The sequence below is a fragment of the Egretta garzetta genome, unplaced genomic scaffold (assembly GCF_000687185.1).
Source record: "Egretta garzetta isolate BGI_Z169 unplaced genomic scaffold, ASM68718v1 scaffold108, whole genome shotgun sequence".
Taxonomy (NCBI): Eukaryota; Metazoa; Chordata; class Aves; order Pelecaniformes; family Ardeidae; genus Egretta; species Egretta garzetta.
In genome coordinates, this window is record NW_009260614.1 from 4,528,990 (window position 1) to 4,549,686 (window position 20,697).

Consider the following 20,697-nt stretch of genomic DNA (forward strand, 5'->3'; position numbering starts at 1 on the left):
GCGTTCATTTTGTTGACAGAAAATGCTACAACAGACAGCCTATCAGAAAAGCAGTTTAGGAAATGTGGCTAATCTTTGGTATCCGAGATGAAATGACTGATTGTTGGGTTGCTTTTTGTTTCTTTTTAAACAGCTTAACATGGAATTTCTTAATGAGAATCAGAAATTCATGTGCCTTTAAAGCCAAGTGTTTGGCTCCTAGACTAGAGGCGCGGTATTTCCCCTACGCATGTAGTGGCATGAGGTGGGAAATGAAACAGTGTTTTGGATTTGCTTTGCTTTATTATTTCTAGCACCCACTTGCTGTTCTCCAGAGGATGCCCAGGCACTCGAGGAAAATTTCTGGCTCTACTTGTTTAGCTAATTCTAAAGCTATCGTTAAGGTATTTTAGGTGACAGAGCAACCTTTGCAGAAGAGTCCTGTGGAGTTTGATGCAGAGGAAAGGCTCCCATCATTATGGGAGTCACCCTCAGAACCTATCTCCCTTGGCAGAGACTGGCTATGCAGTGAGTATTAACCAGTTCGCTCGTAACTGGAATTACCGACCATCTCTGCTACAATGCCATGCTGTCCTAGCACATCCTGGAGGTAAATGGGAGATAAACCCCAGATTTACTAACAGTACCTTCCTGTGTCTCTCAACAAACTTATGCCACAACCAGACAGCCAGCTTCCAGACTTAACTTGCATCCAGTCCCCGTTTGGCATTTCCTTTGCTGATTTGGTCCTGCTTGCAGCCCAACCACAGCCACTTGTTAAACATGAGCACAGAGTGAGGTGTATTCACCTGCTCGAGGTGTGTGCTAAACTGGAGAGGAGTATCTGAGCTGTGGGAGACATCAAAACAGGAAAAAAGGGAGTGGGGAGTTCACTGAACCAATGCCCTTTCTCTGCAAGGCTGACTCTTTCTCCAGGGTCCATGCTTGCCTGCCTTCCCCACACTGTTGCATCATCAAGGTGACATAAATTTGGCATAAATTTGGCTTGTGGAGGCCAAGTGTAGGAAACAAGACTCTAGTGAAATGGCACTCTGACTGCTTTAGACACAGGCTTCTGCATTTGAGACGAACACAGTTCAGGCACTGGCCTTGTATATTAAAGATCTCAAATGCACCTTCATAAAGATAGAAGTGACCAACTGACACCCCAGTAAGAGTAGTCTGGGACTGTCCATGGGGTTGGGCATGCACTAAACCTAAGTGTTGTTCCAAAGGAAACAGCTATGGTAGAGTATCAGCCACCAGCTTTGAAAATACTGAGGGAGACGTATAATGTGATATGCATGTAAACAAAGCATGGTGTCACCGGCACAGCAGTATTGCACCACCAGGCCCTAGGGAAAGCCATTCAGCCAGATGGATTTTGGTATTTCAAAAACCTGTGAGCCTCCTAGGCAAGGCTGAATTTAGCATATTGAGCAAACTCCAGAGCCCCTAGGGTATTTCTGTCCAAAGTTCTGCTGGGCCTTTCTGTTACAACAACCAGCATACCCAGTGCAGTGAAATTCTCTCCCCTTTCCCACTGCGCAGCCTCAGGTGACAGGCAGTCATCCGCTGGCAGCCTTCCTACGGTGCCCTGGCAGGGCCTGACACCAGGGCACTGAGATGAGGAGAGTTGTGGACGTTATTCACGTCTGGTACGGTTGCACAGGCAGCTCCAGATTTTAAATGTTTAAATAAAAACTGTTTATCTAAATATATATATATATATATCTGTCATCTAACATCTTCAGCAGAGATAAAGTATCTTATGACATATTTAAATAAAAAATAAAATCTGAATTGAGCCTTCAGTGTTAAAGAAAAGGTGATGTACAGAATAGGTCCCCAACTAGTGCAGTCTCTGGGTGTGGGAGTGCTGACAGAACAGCAGCATTCACTAGGATGCAAGTTGCCCTATAAACGATGCGGACTTTGTTGGCTACAACTAAAACCATATACACAATCGACAGTCACTCACTTGGGTAGCACATTGTGGACAGTCGCTTTCAATGCTCAGAGGAACCCGTGAATGTCCTTATGCTCAAGAATTACTTGTGTTCCAGGCTGCCCTGCTCACCTCCTGGTGCCTGACCCTGCAGGCTGGAGTGGTGCGATTAGTTTGGTGCTGGATAACCCTTCCAGGGCGGTGTGGAGCTGAAGGACCCACCGGTTTCCAGTACAGAAGGGCTTCGAGCTTGAGACTGGTGCGGTGGTGGTGGGAGCAGCAGTCCGTATGTCGTTTTCCTCGCTGGCAACTGCAAACAGGGAGAAGAAGGTGGTTGATGGGGTAGTCACAGGAATGGATTAGTAATGGTGGTGGAGGCCAGCTAAGAGACCCCTTGCCTCTATGCAAGTTGGAGGCTAGCAAACCTTGGCCAGCATGGAGACAGCACTTTGTGAGGTCCTGTAAGCTTTTGGAATTGGAAACACAAATACTCTGTGATCCAGGCACAGTCTGCTTAAGGAGGTGAACCAGTAACAGGTTCAGACTCCTGTTTGTAGTAGTTAAGGGCATCGACCATGTGTAGGTTCAAATGTTTGTGATGTGGGTTGAAACAGCTCAGCGGATAATAGGGTTCATTTTTGCTAGGCTGTGTTTAACCCCATCAGTTCTCCAAAGAAAGCAGGGACTGCTTCTTGCCTTAAATTGTCATTTTCAAAACTGCTGTCCCCTGGGGAGCCCAGATCAGGGGGCCAGTCCAGTGTACACATCCCAAATAGCAGAGCTCAGCTATCGGTCTTCCTGCTAACAAAGTAGAGCAGACACTGGCAGACACCAGCGTGCTGGTGGTGTACACTTGCTTTGTAGAGCAACATCAGTACATCTGCTGGCTGGTGAGATAGCCCTTGTGTGTGCTGTAGAATAGCTAAGCAGCCAGCAGCTTTCCTAGGTTATGTGGCAAGGATAACCAGCTCTCTTGCTGCAGGATTTCCTGAGAGAGCTTCTGTGCTCCATGTTATGCAGGAAATTGCCCCAACCTTAAAAATCAGTGACTGCTGGGTTACAGAAAAATTCCCTGTAACACTGGCCTGGTTTTTCTCAACCTGTATAAAACTGGACCAAAAGAGAAGAAAGTACAATGAAAAATCTAGGAGTGCACAGGACCCAAGTGCTCAGTGTTTTATAACGCAAGGCTCAGCAACACCACCTAATATTTGCTCCCAGATTTTTTGAGGCTTTTTTAAAAAAACCAACCAAACAAAACAAACCCAAAACCTTCATCTAAAAGCTACTGATAAACAATAATATGAGTACACATCCAGCCCAGAGACTGCAAGGTACAGGCAGGCCTATTATAGCCTTAGCCTACACCAGAACATACTCCTCTCTGTGGAAATACCACATCTGCTGTTCTAGCGATTGTATTCAATCTTTTCCCCCAAAAGGTCATTCTTAAGTGTGTTATTGAGTTCTGATTTTATGATTACTCTTTCAATGCGTTTATTTATGGGAAAGAAATCACCTCTTCAAAAACTTGCTTTAATTAATTTTGGCTACAGTAAAATCTGGTAAGTGTTTGTCCATCACTGCAGCTCTGAGCTGCAGCGCTGTGACCGTTGGTCAGTGATAAGAACAGCATGAGCACAAGGGAGAAGGGGCAGCGGGAGTGGGACTCTCCCTCTGGCTCCCTGCCAAGGCCTCAGCTTTGTCACTTGGGATCAAGGGTTGCAGTGGGGACAGTCCTAGCAACAACAGGCAAGTTCATGTGCTGCCAGAACGCATTTTTTCTGCAGAAAATTTGGAATATGCTAGAAATGGTCATTTGATAGTGAGCAGATATGGGACTGAGAGCAGTGCAGCAGCAGGCTTTATGAATGCAAGATATGTTCAGGCAAAACCTGGCCTCAGCCAATCACACCTGCTGGTGGTCAAGTCTACCGGGGCTGCATGGCTTCATCTGCTCAAAGAAGGGAGCACCAGGTTTCTGGAAGCAACTCAGTGCAACAGAGGATACTTGGGCTGACCCCTGGTTTCCCTGGTTCTTTGTTCACTCCGATTTGGATTGAGGGTAGCAAAGGTGCAGACTGTGGCTGTCTAAGGTTAACTTCTTTCCAATTTATAAGGAAAGAAATGGGTTGATAGGGGTTTTGGAGTGGATGGGTAGCTTGAAACCAATTGCTGATTTGGGTCACTCACCGTTTCAGACTTTCACAGAGGCTGGTGGCATCACGAGTTGATTCACCCTGGTGAAGGGAAAACAAAAGTGATATGTGAAAGCTGCGGTTAGCCAAGAAACAGGCTCCTAAAAACATACCAGCCTATTAAACCCAGGTTCCTGTTGCTTAACAATTTCTAAAGAGATAGGACATTAATAATAACTGGCCTGCACAGTGGTATAAAGCTGAAACCCTTTCACAGTGGTGTCTGATAGCAATTCTGACAATTGCTGGAACATGCCAAGTAACATTGCTGACACTAATTGACAAGGATTTAGGAAGATCCCAAAGGCATTCAGACGTAGCAATTGTTTCCCTAAGCCAGTAACAAGACTGTTGAATGGTGTCCTTCAGACTGACAGCATAAATGTAAACAGCCACCACTGATAAAAATTAAATTAAGAAAAAAGTAGCTGTCTCTTCAGTTTTCAGCTCCTGATGACCTGCTGCTCTTCCAGACAGCTGCTCCCAAGTGACGGATGGAGTCCAGCAGGGACTGCAGCATCACCAGGCAGAAGCTGTTCTTGGCAAGGTGCTGTCCTGCACCTCCCGCTGCTGAGGGCAGTGAGGGGAGCAGCTCCCTTTTACTCTGGGGTGGTACCCAGGGAAAAGGCAGCAACAGCTTCACGAAGTTCATCCCTTAGACCTGCTCCTTCTCATGGCAATGTGCCCTGTGCAGTTCAGCCCTCCTCACCAGCAGGTCTCCCTCTGCAGCAGCCCACCTCGCTCTGCCCCACACTGTCCGTGCCTTCCCAGAGCGTGGTCACGTAGGGACAGGAGTGATCGGCTTTGATAGTGCCAAGCACAGCAGGGCATGCGTGGCCTGCAAGAAAGAGAAGTCACCCTCAGACTCCAAGACCTTTGAGACTTGCTTTCTATCTCGGATGCTCGCTGATGTCAGTGGGAACCCCTGGATTCTCAGTAATGACACTGGAAAACCCCCATCTCACCTAAGGACCTGGCTCGGCATTGCCACGTTTGAGTGCTTTTACCCAAATGCACTCTAGCAGAACTTGGCCCATAGGAGAAATCTGAGTTACAAAGTAAGAGGCTTCTCATACCATTTGGCTGTGCTCACTTAAAATAACAAATAAACTGAAGCAGCAGTATTTTATACCTTAGAGGATTGCAGCAGGATTTTGCCATCGCATGCAAAAGCACAGCTGCTTTCTGAATCGGTGAAAAACATGCGCAGGTTTACAGGGAAGAGTACAGAAACCACCACTGCCTGAGGTCCTACCAGGTAAGAACTTCTCAATGCAACATCATCTTCCTTTGGAAAATGCTGATGCATTAAAACTCCTGTGTGGCTCTTCACCAGACTCCATACCTGACCCAGGATAATCTTTTTTGCTGAAAAGGGATGATGCTGGATTCAGATACATGTTCCAGGATAAAAATTAACCAGTGGTTAGGGGATGTCTTCCAAGAAATCTCTGCATCAGAATTTGGCCCAGTTCAGCCTACAGCTCTCAACTCCACACCAACTTCACAGAAAGCTTGTCTCCACGATGCCTAGAAGCCTCTGTGCCTTTTCTGCCTTTCGAGGCTATAAACTTATTTTTGATGCAGGAGCCGACCCAAGTTTCTCTGTGGAGTTACCATGCTTGGTAACCCTACTGCATTGGACAACCACGTTGTATTGAACATTGTAACTGTCAGAATACATCAGAAAGAGAAAACAGATTGCCTTGTAATGCTACAGTCAATACACTCAACTTCAGAAGTGGGAAGTAAACTACACTATGTTAGGAAGCTGTCACAGAATACGAGTAGACTCCAGATGTTTGAATGCGCCACGATGTTGTTTGAAGGTCATGTCCCTTAACATGTAATCCCTTCCACGTTTTTACAAGATACAGAATATATACAGGAAACAGTTTCGCCATTACTTTCTCTTAGCACAGAGAACCCACCTGCGTTGCTGACAGATGAACCATAAACACCCACAAGACTTTCCTTCTATTACTTATAGTTCAGCTTCCTATGGGGTAAAATGTACTTCCCCCATAAGTAGTCATGGTGTCCCCCAGTCATGAGATCTACTCGTTCTTTGCATTTTAACATATTTCTCTCAACTTCTGCTTTATCTCTCTGTTACAGATGGGAACAGAGGCCTAGAGGGGCTAATCCTGAAATGCATTTAGAAAATTTCACGGGAAATTAGACCCTACATGACTTGAGAAGCTGCTGGGGAGAGAAGTGATTTTCCTGGGATTGCATAGGAAATGTGGGCAGAAGAGGGAACTGAAATAGTCTCCCAAATTGCCGACAGCGCAGTCTTCATTATCTTGGAAGCACCGTGTTGCAGACTGTGGTCCACTGGCTTCTGCACAGCCTGGTATCAACGAGCCTCAGCTTACAGGTGGCAGCAGGGCAGCTGTGATTTTTTTTTTTTTTTTGTTTGTTTGTTTTTAATCAAACCCACTAATAATAAATTTTAGATTCTCTTAAGTGGTAAAATGTAGTACACGGACTTAAGCTAACAAGGCTTAAGAGCATCTAAATACCTGCTTAAGTCCCACTTGCCTTTCTAATACCGATAATCCTACACTGAATAGATTGTCGCTTCCGATTTGGAGATACCTGCTGACTAAACATTGGTTCCTAAATGGTTCTATTTTCTCTGCAGTGTTTTCTCAAGATTGTGAATGTTTTCATTCCTTGGAGAGAGCAGGCTGGGAACCACTCTGTTATTTCCTGTGGGGAAGGAAACTTCCCCAAATTGCCCTTCATGAACAGAAGCTGTACAACTTTTTTAGTTGTTTTTATGGGCTGCTCCAAGCAGTTAAAAAGGTGGCTGACTCCTTCTAACCCCATCATTTCCTCCCCTGTCAAACCTAAATATTTCTCCTAGATCCTATCAAACCATTTCCATGTAGTGTGACAGCATCTGTAATTCTGAAGTATTTATAAGACTGACTGTTTAATATTAAACTGCATGGTCTAGAGCTGTTAAATATTTATACTATGTAAAATGGCTCTAATTTCACAGCACCTCACCCTGTTAGAGAGCTGCACAAGAAAAAGAAGGCAAATTTAAGATAACAGACGAGTGGTCAGGATCTTTTACAGGTCAGCTGTACTCTGCTTTGTTTCAGGAGTTGTGCAGAGATGATTCTCCAAATGCTCTGTCCCCTTCCAGTCCAGCCAGTCACCAAGTCAACCAATACTGGAGACGACAGTTTGCAATACAGCCAGCACTGCTGTACAGTTCCCAGCATACCCAGTGCAGTGAAATTCTCTCCCCTCATGAGGCCTTTGAAAGTTTTTGCTGCCCACATCCACTCCAAAAATGCTCTGCTCCCCCCTGTGCTAGCAAGAATAAAATCCAGGTCTCCCTTCTCACCTGCAGCTGCTCCAACAATTTAGGGTGAAGCAGCGGCAGGATATATGTCCCACTGGCTTTTCGTAAAGTACAGGCTACCGAATGTTTCAGCTCTGTGAATTTATTGTCTCTGTTCCTGAGCTCAAACTCAAGCAAGTAACAGGACCTCAAGGAGAACACACTTGCAGGCTTGTGTGTGTGGCACCATCACGCGCGAGACCCCGAGAGGAAAGGCTGTGCTTATATAAAGCTTTTGTGAATGCTGTCAACTCTGTTTAATGTTAAGTCTCATACATAACTTAAACAATACACATATTTTAGTATCCTACAGCTTTCCAAAAGCCCTGTTTTCTTGCCATCTAAACAAGTCAGGCTCTGGCTTTTGTAAGAGAAGCATATTAGGAAATAACTTCCTAATTTTTACAGCCTGCTGTACTTAACATCACTTAAATTTTACAACCAACAATAAAATGCTTCAGTGGGATCCTTCTAGCCTGCAAATAACTCATTTTTTTGACTAGCAAGAGCTCATTCAGCAGACAAGAGTATTGGGGCTACAGGGGCAGCTAGATCACTGTATTTAGCAGCCTGTGATTAAGGATCCTTCTCGTTCCACAGGAGAGAACGCTGTGTTTCTGAAGTACCGTGCAATAGGCTGTGAAGTGCCTGTTTGAGGCGGCACTTTAGGAAGGGATACCAACGCTGCAGTCACTGATGGGACCCTTCAGCACATTCCTCCCTGCCAGACCTTAGTGTGTGTGTGTACCTCTCCAAACTGCCTTGTGAACACACTGAAATCCAAAGTTTTACATGGAGAGACATCCTTGACAGGTAATGAGACCTTACGGCCTTAAATCTGTGAAAAACAAGTCTCTCTTTCAAATACAGCTAGTTAGGGGTGGGGTGTTTTGGCAGGAAAGCATTAGAGCCAGCGATGCACTCCAGCTGTGTATCAGCCCAGCCAGGTGCAGCATTCTGCAAGTCCGCTGCTGAAACTCATCAGTAGCATTCAAATCTAACCTTGCTGTCTGAAACTGTGCAAGAAAAGCAGAGGCTAAGGATTGTCATTTGTAGCTCCAGACCTGCATGATTTTCATGTGTAACAGTGAATTTTATCGACTGATAAACGAACACAGAAGTTACTTGCAGACAAGGTTGGCTCATGCCGTTGTTACCGCTGTATTCCGGCAGATATCTGGCAAAACAATCATGGAGCAGGAGAGCTGGGGCAGCCTTCCACGCTGGGTTTCCTGACCTTCAAATGCACACAAACTTGGGTCCATCAGGTAAGCTAAAACCCTCAGGTAGAAGTAACACTGTCACCATAATCCCCCTGATGCTTACAAGAGGACAAGTGTAAGGTTCATCTAGAAGGAGGGAAGAGAGAGCTAAAGCAGAGGAGCATAACGTAGGCTTAGGCACAGGCCACGTCCTCTCTTTGCACAACCACCACCTCCTAAATTCTCCGACTGTGGTTCAGAAAGGGAGAAATGCCAGGAAGGTGTAGGTTTTGCATACTCGCTCACTTCATCCCCCACCTTCTTACTGCAGGGATCAATTCCCTTAAGTAAATCCTTGCTGAAGCCAAGTGCCAAACCACATTAACGTTTTAGTAAACAAAGGAGGGAAACGGACACAAGTTTGCAGACCGTCCCACTCATATTTTCCACCCCTGTCTGCATACTGTCATCACCCTCATAAAAAGTCAGCTTCAAGAGGATATAAAGCTGATTGCAGTTCGCCTGCCAGCGATACAAACAGGTAGCACAGGACCAGGAAACACCTTAAAACCACCACCAACCACCCCTCATATGTTATCACACTTCATTCATTCTCTACGCAGACCCTACTGCTTTGTCTCACCAGTATTTCACCGTAGGGGATTTTAGCTGCATTGCACTGGGATTTTGTCACATTTCCCTTGGGGACTTTGAATGGGTCAAACGCCATTAAATGCACCAAGTTTCGTCTAGTAATGCACAATGCCAACAGGGCTGCGTGTGTAGGCACTGGGTCCACGCCAAGTTTTCTGCCCCTGACACAAATCGAAGTTGTCCATGACTATTCTGCTTTCTCTTAATATTCTGCTCACTGCAGAAGCCAAACCCAGCTGTCTCACCTCCTGCAGAGTTAGCTTTCAGCTTGGCTCTCTACCACACTTCGAGTCTAACGCACTGGTCCCAATAACACACCCAGATTTCACCAGATGCCTTACGAAGAGCAAAACCAGCAGGCTGGAGACTGCAGTTCAGGTGTGTACCTTTTATGCCCTTCATTATGCAGCATTTTTAATCAAGCAGTGCAAAATGCAATATGTTAGCCATTCCTGTCCTCCAGTAACTCAGTACAGTTGCCATCTTCACCTGCGGTTGGAAGGAGCTGGCTTTGGTTCCCTGCCCTGTTCTCCCGGGATGCTGAACAAACTCCTAGGTGGCCTCCATCTCCTCCCTAAAAAATGGCTGCAGAACAACAAACCTTAGTACAACCTATTGCCTCCTGAGCAGGCTGTAAGAACAGCCAAATCAAGGATTGTTTCCACAGAGTGTGTCCTGTTTTAACTGAGCGCAAGCTATTTTGGTAGTTAAGTCTGTAACTTTGGGACAAGGCACCCACGATTAACAACATGCAGAAACCCAGTGCCTTGATTTAAAAGGCTCCTAGCGTGCTGCAGCTGGAAACAATGACAGAAAGTGAAGGTGCATCAAAGGTGAGCAATACCGATCTATCAACGTATAAAGATCCCAGTGAGTGGTACAGGGACAGGACTGGCACGGCTAAAAATAGTCTACGCACTGAGCTTCCTGATGCATCATGACAGGTTCATCCAGCCTCCCAGGAACAGGGTCTGTTTGATGAAGCTGAGGTCAGTTTGCTAAAGGAAAAGGGCGCGAAGCAGAACACTAAAAAAATTAACAAAGAATTGGGCGTAGGAGTAGCTTGCATTGGCGTAGGAAACCATTGCTTAGTTTAGCTCTGCTGGCTGCTTACGCTCACTCATTTCTACCCAGAGAGGAAGCCTGGGGCTTGTGTAAATCCAAAGCACTCCAAACCAAGGCTCAAACGGGACTCGGCTGCATGCAGCCTTCCTGGCGGCCACCGGCACAGAATTGCCCCTCCCTCTGGAGATGGAAATGGTGGATCAGGCTGTACTGAGCAGCAGCTCTCTCGTGGAGACAGCCTGATGGGAGCTTCGTGCTGGTGGTGACAGGTGCTCCGCCAGCTGCATGAAAGAAATGAATTGGCTTAAATCCCCTTTTTTTCCTGCACATCAGTGGGTTTAGTGAATGGAATATGATAATCATGTACAGCAAATAGTATTTTTTTTTTCTATCTGGTACAGCCCCTTAAAGCTGCGCAGACTCTGTTAGTATTTTCCATCTGTTCATTTAATCTAGGTGCTGAGCATATTTGCCTCCAGAGGAAGAAACACAGGTCAGCTTCTATTTTTCCTCTTTCGCAGATCTTGACAGAGGACAAAACTGGCATAAAGAAAAAAATCAATAACCTTTCCTTCTGTTTTTTTCCAGGCAGCTGCAACAGAACAGATGTGAAGACAAGCGGTTAACAGCACTCATTAGGGATCAAGGACTTGGATGGAAATGAACTCCAGAGACAAGTCTGCCTTACTGCCCTGCAGTGGTACACTTAACGTGGACTCCTGAAGCTACTGAAGATGTGGGTCGCTGAAGCCCTCAAAACTTTGTGCCTGAGTCCAATCCTGTATGTATAATTCTGCCAGATATCGATGGGCTCAGAATTAAGATGGTGGGATTTGTAGTGCCATGGAAGATGTGGCTAACACCATACTCTCCTGTCCACTGAAATAATGGAGGAAAGAGGAAGTGGAGGGTCTTGCTTTTTTCTTGGCATGATTGAATGGGAAAGGGGATAAAACATAACATAAAAAGCAGGTATGATTGAATTAAATCTTTAAACAGAAAATCCTGTAGAGCTTCCTGATGCCACTTGATTAGAAACATACTTCTTACCCTCCAAAAGAACTGCCTCATGATACAGCTTTTTCACCAACCTCTAAGCTGCCAGGTATGAGGAACCATCCTGTTTTGCTCTGCTGCAAGTCTGGGCCAGCCCTGTCTGGCATATGGTAGTGGTCTGGCAGCAACTTTAGGAATGACCAGGCCAGAACACTTAAGACACTCCTTATTGAAGCACTGGAAATAATACTCCCAACAGTTTTGTCCATGTTTCACCAGAAGATGCCGTTTGGGCCAAGGACCCAACCCCAAGTAAATTGCTCTAACACACCGACAGTCACAGCTTGCTGAAAATCTGCCTTGCAGATTTCTCCATATGAAGAGGTCACCTACGGTTGATAAAAGTCAATACCTTTGTAATATGCTCTGTGACCATGACAGGCTTCAGGAAACAGAATAGGAGGGCTGAATTTTTCATGATTTGTTCCATTTCCTTCTGTCAGAAAGGATTTTTGGCTTGGAAAGCTACCTTCTGTTCAGTGCTCCAGTCACCTGCGTGGGATCTGATCAGATTTCGTATCTGTGCCAGGGCAGCCTTAGCAAGGAAACTGTTTTAGCATGAGTTTAAAATATCTTTCTGCGTGATAAAGTCCCTGCATGCCAAGAACTGTCCTTTGCAATGACAATGCAAATTGACATATTGAATCTGTTGTGAGCATATGGTTTAAGTGCCCCTTGTACCTTGTGGGCAAGTGCTTTAATCCTATTTTACCGCTGATGAGCATTTTAGGGACAGCATCTGACTTCTTGAAGGCTGCAGCAGAGAATCTGTAGCCAAGACAGCAGTAAGACTGCAAGCAGTTCTTGATCTGATGCGCTTCTTGGACAAGTAAGCTTTGCCTTCCTATAACTTCAGGCACATGGAAAAATTCCATTCTTGCTGTAGAACAGCACTTAAGTAGCTAGGAGTAGTCTAAGAATATTGTTTTGCTTTCTCTGTGGCACAGGAGATTAACCTCAGAAAGGCAATATATGTGGGGAATTGATGGGCTTGGAGAGCCATGAAGTTCTGCCTGAAACCTCTTCTGCAGCTTGCCGTTAGCAAGAGCTACGCCAACACCAGCTGGCTCAGTCCTTCTGCCTGTACTTAAGCAAAGCTCCTGCTGCCAACAATTAACTTGAACAGTATATTTCAAGTGCTATGAGCATTTTGTGTAACAACCACGATTGAGCTCAAAATGTCTGTGAACAACCAAACTGACCTTTGACATCTTCCTACCTAACCTGCAGGAGAACTGCAGGTTGATTAAAGCAACAGAACAAATTGGTATTTTTTCTATATGAGACCATATTTTCCATCTGCATCAAACCAGCAGCTCCCAACTGAAGAAGCAAACCAGCATTTAAACCAGCCAGTCCCAAGTCATTACATTCTTCTATTTGCTTGCTCCATTTATGGAGTTACAAACAAGGCTAGTAAACAGGGGAGAAAAAAAAAAAAAAAAAGCTCTACAAGCAGGCTTTTTCCAGCAGTAATAAAACTGCTCACATTTTCATCAGCTCTTCCCTTCATATTCCCAACCCTTTGATTCCATATAAGCCATCTAATAGTCTAATCTTATTCCATCTGCAGTCCATGCATCTTTATCATGCCACTCTCAGATACCCAGAACACACTCCTTGCCTCTTTTTGTCCATCATCACAGATCCTCTGCATCCTAATCTGGACTTTTTGCTGTAAATTCACATGCCTTCAAAGGCCAAGGACTTCTTACCTGGTCTAAAAAAACCTTCTGAGTTTATATCACTGTAGGAAATGTTTAATTATTGTTCTTCTTTTGTAAAGTAAAAAACAAACAAAGCAATTGTATTATTCCCCCTAAACAGCTGAGTATTAGCAGTGAGTGAACTGCTCCTCAAATATCCCTTTATGGGACTTGTTTGATTAAATCCACTTGCTGGCCCTGAAATCTTCAAATTCAAATTCTGCTTCAATGCAGCACTGAGATGTCTCTCTACAGTAAGTGTCCAGCCTGTTTAAAAAAACCCTCGCAATACATTTGAGAATATTTCATAGAAGAAATACTCTTTTTAGTAATGCAAACTACCAGAATGGAACATGCTGTGTATCATTCTAGCATGCCAGTTTAATAGCTGTGACACTATTAATGGGGGGCACTCTATCCTTTGCTGGCAACAACATGAGGTCATTTGATGGGTCCTTTCCGTCTCTAACTACTGCCATGGAAAAATCAGAGAAAAAGAGGGTCGACAACTCTGTGAGTCCTTCCCCTGCCCCACACAATAGAATCTGCAAAGCAAAAATAAGGTCAGACACTTTCAAATTGCTGCAATAAGAGAACTGGGAGATCATTTAATATCTAGTTCTAGAAAAGGCTAAAAATAAGCCTGATGTGCAGCAGAAGACAAGAGTCTGAAAATGGATTATTCTCATTTTTCCTGTAATGTAATTTGCAGATGTGCCATGTTTAAGACAGCAGAAAAGGTGTATGGGCTAGGGATCGCTCATTTTGTGGCTTGCACTACCTAGTCTATAATCCTTCCTAGTGTTTGTACCCACCACTTTTAAAATGAAATGTTAATCAGCACTGATCCTTAGCACGAGTTTCCACACCTGATCAAAGGTGTTAAATCTTTTTTTCTTGTTAAATGTTTTTTAATTTTAATTTTAGGAGAGCAGAAAAACCTACTAGAGCTGTTTAACTAACCTGATTCTTGCCATGTAAACGAACGGGTGAACCATTTGTGCTTGCAGGTCTCCCTGAAGTTAAATACTTCAATTCTTTTGTTCTGACCAGCTGCATCAGTGCAGCTATTTATTCCTGTTCATGTCTGCACCAGGGATACACACTGCAGTTGCATCCTGCTGCCTGATCTGCATTGCTGTATCTTTGGCGAAAATCTGCCAGCGTATATCATGCAGGATGCAGAGAGGGACTGAACAATTATAAAAAGGATATCTATCCAGAGCATCTTTCTGTACCTCTGAAAGGCTATGGGGAAAAAACCCAGAAAATCTCATACTTCCATGTATGAAAACAGGGATTAAATACAAAAATTGTTTAAAAAAAAAATCCTTTGAGGGGTAGAGTATTCTACACCAGCACAAGGTGGTGTTTCTCAGGAAAAATCTAGGTGAGTTTGGGTTTTCCCACAGCAACAGCTGGGAGTGGCCCTTGTTGGATACAGGACTGCAGAGTCGCCCTGCGCCTGCTGCAGACCATCAGGGGTCCTAGGGGTCTGGGCCCGTGCAGTCAGAGGGGTCATTGCCCAGCAAAGCTCCGATGCTTATCACTGGCGCTGACTGCTTGGAACAGAATCATGCTACTCGCTAATTACATTACAGCGATTTATATGCCCAGGCACCTGAAAGTTGTCACAGCTTGGAGAAAGGACTTTTTTTTTTTTTTTCCCTTTTCATAATAAACCCACCACATTTTTCCTAATTACTGGTGAAGCCATTGCTTCTAGTAAATACCAATGCAGGCATTTCTTCTGCAGCTCTCTAGGGTAATTAATTAAACAATAATTAAACTTTTCCTACAGTGATATAAACTCAGAATGCTTTTTTAGCCCAGGTAAGACGTCCTTGGCTTTTGAAGGCACGTGAATTTACAGCAAAAACTTTTTTTCAAGTTACCTGCATTATGAGTGAAGAAGAGGACACAGACAGACCACAGATGCAACTCTCAGCAGTGCTGAGATTTTACATCCAACGAGTGAAGTACCCGAAGTACTCCTGACCTCTGGAAGTTGCCTTCTGGCTGGTATCTGCCAAGGCTGCACTGGTATCGGTGATGGAGCTAGGGAATAAAACTAAGATCATGGGATTTCTGTTCCATTTCTGTAGGGCTGTGCCATGGCAAGATACTGTATGTATGGTCTTCCAGAGGATGTCAAAGCATAGCTTGGGTCTCATAAATTTTCATCAAGCAGGTCAAAGAAATACAGTACAGAGTGCAGTAATGCTTGGAAACAAAATATGACTGCTTCAACCCTCCACTGCAGTACTACAGAACAGGAAAGGAACAACGATACAGTCAAGTGAAATCCCAGCAGTAATTGTAGTTGAGTGGTTTAAAAAAAGAACGAAAATACTTATTATTACTAGTGCATAGGAGCTCTTACAGAAACCGTTCTTAACCACCTTCTCCCTCTTATCACTTTGGAAGGGTGGGATTAAATGCGTGTTATAAAAATTGCACCAAAAATGATTGTATTATATTACAGAGTGATGTACTGTACCGTGTTCTCTGCTAGTCCTAAATTCACTAAAAGCCTCTTTAAGCTGTCAGACTTCTGAAACAGTATGAAAACAGTTATAAAAGAATCGCGATTTAAAAAAAATGAATTGCTGTACAAAGAAATTTTTCTCATGAGTGTTTTTTTGTGACAGGGGAAGCCTTATTGACTGGAATTCCTGTGCTAAAAAAGTAATCTACAAAATATGCCAGGAATTGTGGCAATGATAAAAGTAGTGTAAAAAAAAGTCACGAGGTGCTGAAAGCCTGGAAATTCTGCTTATGAAAGGAAGCGTGGTGGAAACTGGAGGAAGCTTTACAGGAAAGAGAGGTTGCTATGCTGATACTCTGTCCTGCCTGGAAGAAGAAATTATCTCTGAGCAAACGCCCAGAGACCAGTACACAAAGGAACAAACAAACGAAAAAATCCCAGCAGTAAAGCCCTGAACTACTTTTCACAGAAGCATGGGCATTAAAGCAGGGGAAGCGTAGTTTCCATGGGCAGAGTTGCAGAGAGCAGCGTTACACCTCTTTGCTTCCATATTAGTTCATTAGAGAGGTCTGCGACATCTGCCCTGCGTGCCCTGACCCTACTGGTGATGAATGGGTTTAATCTCTGGCGTGTGACACCAGCATTTGTGATTCCTGCAGGCTAATTGATTTCTTTTGGCAAAGCACATTTCCAAGTCCTGTTGTCTGAGCAGCATGACTGACTGCAGAGGGAAAACAAGGCATCTTGAAAAAGAAATTCTCCTGTACCCAGCAAGTAATAGGTAGGACGAGAGGGAGGACTGGCCAGGCAGAACGCTCTCCTTGCCAAAGGTGTGAAATGCCAAGTGCAGATGGCCTGTCGGATAGGTGGGAGCTGGACGTCGGATTTGGAGTCCAGCGTGGAGTTTTAAATTGCTAATAGCAAAATGCTCTGTCATCTTTTCTCTCACAGGCAAGCATGCAGCTAATAACGAACAAATCCTCCCCCATAAACTCTTCCGAGGAGACCACTGAACCTGTCAGCAACGGCAGACAGGACCCAGTCGGCAGCACAGACACCACTGCACGTGGCAGGGAGAGAAGCCTTACTCCACAGTTGCCAACCTTATTAAAGATCCTGTCTTACTGTTCAGTAATGTGTCAAACCTGAAATAAGCTGCACTCTCCAGGAATCTGACTGTAGGACGCCAGTGTATTTTTAACATGGGAGTGGGCATATCCCAGAAACGGTGCAGTAGAAGTCATTTGGGAGAAATCACTTTGTTAACCATTATTTATGACAACAGTTCTCCCTCTGTAGCTGAGCTGGTTTGCAACATGAAGGATCCATGGCTGAGTAATACAACATCCATAAACAACCGTAAATCAGACAGACCAGGAAAGGGAAGGATGCTGAAAGAGAGAGAGCAACTAAACCAGGTCTGAAGCTTGAATATGTTTCTTCAAAGTGTGGACGAGTGACTGGCTGGGAAGCTGGTATGCTTTGGATGTGAACAGAGTACAACCAGATCTGCTCTGGCTAGACAGCACCAGACAGAAATAAACTTTTATGCAGGAGAAAGCAGAGCCGTGGGATGTGACCTCCCTTCCACAATAATGCTACTGCAAAGCTGGTGTTTTGGTGCACTGTAAAATATGCCAGCACTGGCACCCGAGCAGAGCCAACCAGTCAGCGACCAGCCTGTGACCTGCAGCACCTCCTAGAAAGCCCTATTCCCTGGGAGCACCACTGGAGCTGGATACCACGGTGCACTGCGCAGTATAAAGCTCCAGGTGGGGTCAGACATGCCGATAAAGATGGGAGCAACCCGGAATTCATCAGTACCCAAATACTGAAATCCTTCTTCACCACCTGAGATGCTGTCACGCCATGCTGGCAACACACGTGGTACACAGAGACCCGTATCTCCGCTGTAATTATCAGTTAAGTGGAACGAGTGCTCTCCCCTCTGAATACCGTGAAGACAAACAGTGGAGTTTTCCTAGAAGCAGGTGGGGGGCCTGAGCAAAGGCTAACGCTGTGGCTACACGAGGGAGATTTCATCTGCTGCACCATATCACTACCCTGTCACCAAATAGAACTTTTGGCTCCTTGCAGCAAAAAAAGCCACCCTGAGCACCTAGAAACTGATGTTCATCTTGCCGTGTCCCCAGGTGATCACTACTTAGACTTGGCATGTACAGCTTATGTGCACAATTCCAGAAATAGGACTGGAAGGCAGCCAGAGAGCAGTTCCCATCTTCCTGACTCAAGACCAAGCCAGGGAGGCCTTCAGAAACATGGGACAGCTTTCATGTCTTCTCCAAATAACCTGCTGTAGCGTTTACCTCTTTTTTCACTTAGGAAGTTCTTCCTAATGTCTAATCTCCAACCTCACTTCTTGCAATTTAAAGCCCTTATACACAGATAACAAACCAGGCACACATCAGTGTGCTGGCACCCTGGCAGACCTCGGCCTTTGTGTAGGGAGTTGGTCAGTCAGGCGCCCCTTAATCGTACCAGAAACTCCTACGTGGCTGAGGCGGGAGAGGCACTGCCTGTATTAAAACACCAGTTGACTGGTCAACGCTGGGGACAAAACAAGGAACAATCGGTCATCCCCTGACAGCCCTGAAGCACACCTCACCTGGGTCACAACCCAAGCGGAGTGGTACCATTGTTACTGGAGTTTCAGTAATCTCCAGCTGGGTTGTGCTCAGGATGACAGTTTACCAATGACTAAAGCCAATCATCTCACGACCCTATAAAGCAGTGGTCCTACATGAGGCCCTTTGAGCTCTCCTGGACTGCAGCGGAAGGCCCCTTGAGCTCTCCTGGACCACAGCGGGCTGTGACCAGCACCTCCCTCTGGAGTGGGATGCCTCTCAGAGCTCATGAACTCTAAGGTTTGCTAAAGTCAGAGGTCCATTGCCAAAGACTGACCGTGGAGCCTGGGCTGAAACCTTTTGCTCCTTGAGGCTCAGCCTTTGCCTGTTGAGAAACGCTGAAGCATTCAATGTATTTCACTGAACTCAAGGGAGATTTTTAGCGGATATGCCCATATATATATATATGAAATGGATACAGTCATGTTTGTGTATGTATGCGTGTGTGAATCCATTTAAGTAATCCGTAGAGGTGTAGTTTAATTACCAACTCTGTGAATGCAGGACTTAACCTCCTTACAAGATACATGACGAGGTCTTGTTTTTTCCACAATGTTTAAACAAGACCTCATTCTAGGGGGATTGTATCTATCTACAGGCACCAGGAGGCAGAAAACCTTTCCTTTCTCTGGTATTTGTGCGTGTTAGGAAAAGGAAGGTGGAACTGCTCTTACAGGGCCACAGCACCATCTGTGGCACTGCTTCCAAATTTCTTGCATCCATCTGATATGATGGCGGGAGCCAGAAAGTATCACCCAAACTGTTCACGCACTTATGTCAACCTCCAAACACCTTATTCTCCTTCTAGTTGCACTACGTCTAGTGAGTGATATGCCAGGGCCCTTCTCCTTAAGGTACAGCAAGCTCTCTTTGTCTGCAGAATTACAACAGGCTGCTAACATCTACATTGTATGTCTGTGCGTCTCCCATTCTCCCAGTGGGAGAAAGGCAAAAGCAACTTATAGTCAACAGCAGGCTAGTCACCTACCCACACATTCAGCATGACATTATACATAGTTACTCGTATTGTTTGACAATTATGAGAAAGAGACTAACCCCAGAAGTTTGTATGTCATGTGGAAGCGTCTTCTGAATTACTGTAGTTGCCAACCGTGAGGTGGTCCGAATCGGTTTCTTTACTGAAAAACAGTAGCTTTTTTTTTACAGGCTGCAATAAGGGACTGGGAAAGACTGTCTTTACTACAGCGACCCTTGAGCACGTATGTCCCCACATACACAGCTTGCTTCCTTCTTGCCTGATGTTCCTGTGTATTGGAAGGGGCTGAGATGGGACTGTGGGCTCAAAGTTGACCACCAACCACTGTAAGGTATCTCTTGCTCTTCACCTGGCAGTCCACTGGTTCCAGCACACAGCAACCCCTCACCATGACGGCCTGGGCTGTGGCATGCTCACGCAAGGGTAAATGGGCCTGTGATCTCAAATACCGTGCTCCCCTCCAGGCCGTATGGCCAACAACTGAGATCCACCAGAGCAAAGCGTGTGAAGGATGCCCAGCCAGCATGACCCAAGCCCCTGTGCTTCGTGCAGCCTCATGCACTCTGCTGAGCTGAGGTTCTTAACACAACCTCGCATTCTTTACGGGGTTGGAAAGACCAAGGCCAAGGAAAGAGTACAAGCATAATGTTCAAGACAGAAAACGGGCTTCGGTACCTCCCCATTTGCAATTGCCAGGTTACTCACTGTTGTTCAGCTTTGGCTCGGTCACTTAGGAAGAAGAGTGCTGTGGCCAGGAAAAACATCCCTCCTAGGACAACGACAAACGGGCAGAGCATGAGTGCATACCCCAAGCTGAGGAACTCCCAGACCGGGGACTCCTTTGTGCTTTGTCGTATCAGGTCTGAGATCTAGGAGAAAAGAGCAAAAAGATCAGTCACTTAAGATGAAAAAGAGACATGATAATGGTGAGGGGAACACAATTCCCTAAACAACCACCCACTGGAGATGTGCTTGAGGTTTAAAGTGGAACAGCGTGTTCAGAAAAGGCTGGATGTCCTTTGCATGCTTCAGCCTTCTACATGCTGCTATGGAGCCTGGGCAACCTGGGCTGTGAGCAGCTTGGGTTGGGGGGGGAGGGGGTGTCCTCCTCTCCCTGTCGCTCTCCTGGCCAGATCTGATTCTTCACACAGCTCTCTCCACCTTCTCCCTGGCTGCTTCGATGGCTGATTGTGTGGGTGTCTAACCTCACCGTACTGACCAAGCCTCCTGGGGTGCTGGCAGGGCCACACCAGCACTGCCTGGTGGGCAACGGAGAGATCAGTCTCCTCCAATTTCTATCAAGTCCTGCTTATTCCTACACCTTACCTACCCGTCAGCAAAAGGAGGTATTAAATTCTATTTCTGTGTATTGGGTGGAAAAGGGGAAATGGTTGTCAC

General features: G+C 45.4%; 1 protein-coding gene across 1 annotated transcript in view; it reads right to left on the bottom strand.

Annotated features, from left to right (window-relative positions):
- Positions 1-1,832: 1,832 nt before the first annotated feature.
- The window catches only part of SPNS2 (sphingolipid transporter 2), a 110,193-nt gene continuing 91,328 nt past the window's right edge, over positions 1,833-20,697 (bottom strand). Inside the window, exons 10-12 of the mRNA XM_035900620.1 lie at positions 20,005-20,168; positions 4,121-4,167; positions 1,833-2,237 (exon numbers count right to left, since the gene is read on the bottom strand). Of these exons, the coding sequence (XP_035756513.1) occupies positions 4,125-4,167; positions 20,005-20,168 (207 nt within the window). The 3' untranslated portion in view covers positions 1,833-2,237; positions 4,121-4,124. The remainder of the gene's footprint in view (positions 2,238-4,120; positions 4,168-20,004; positions 20,169-20,697) is intronic.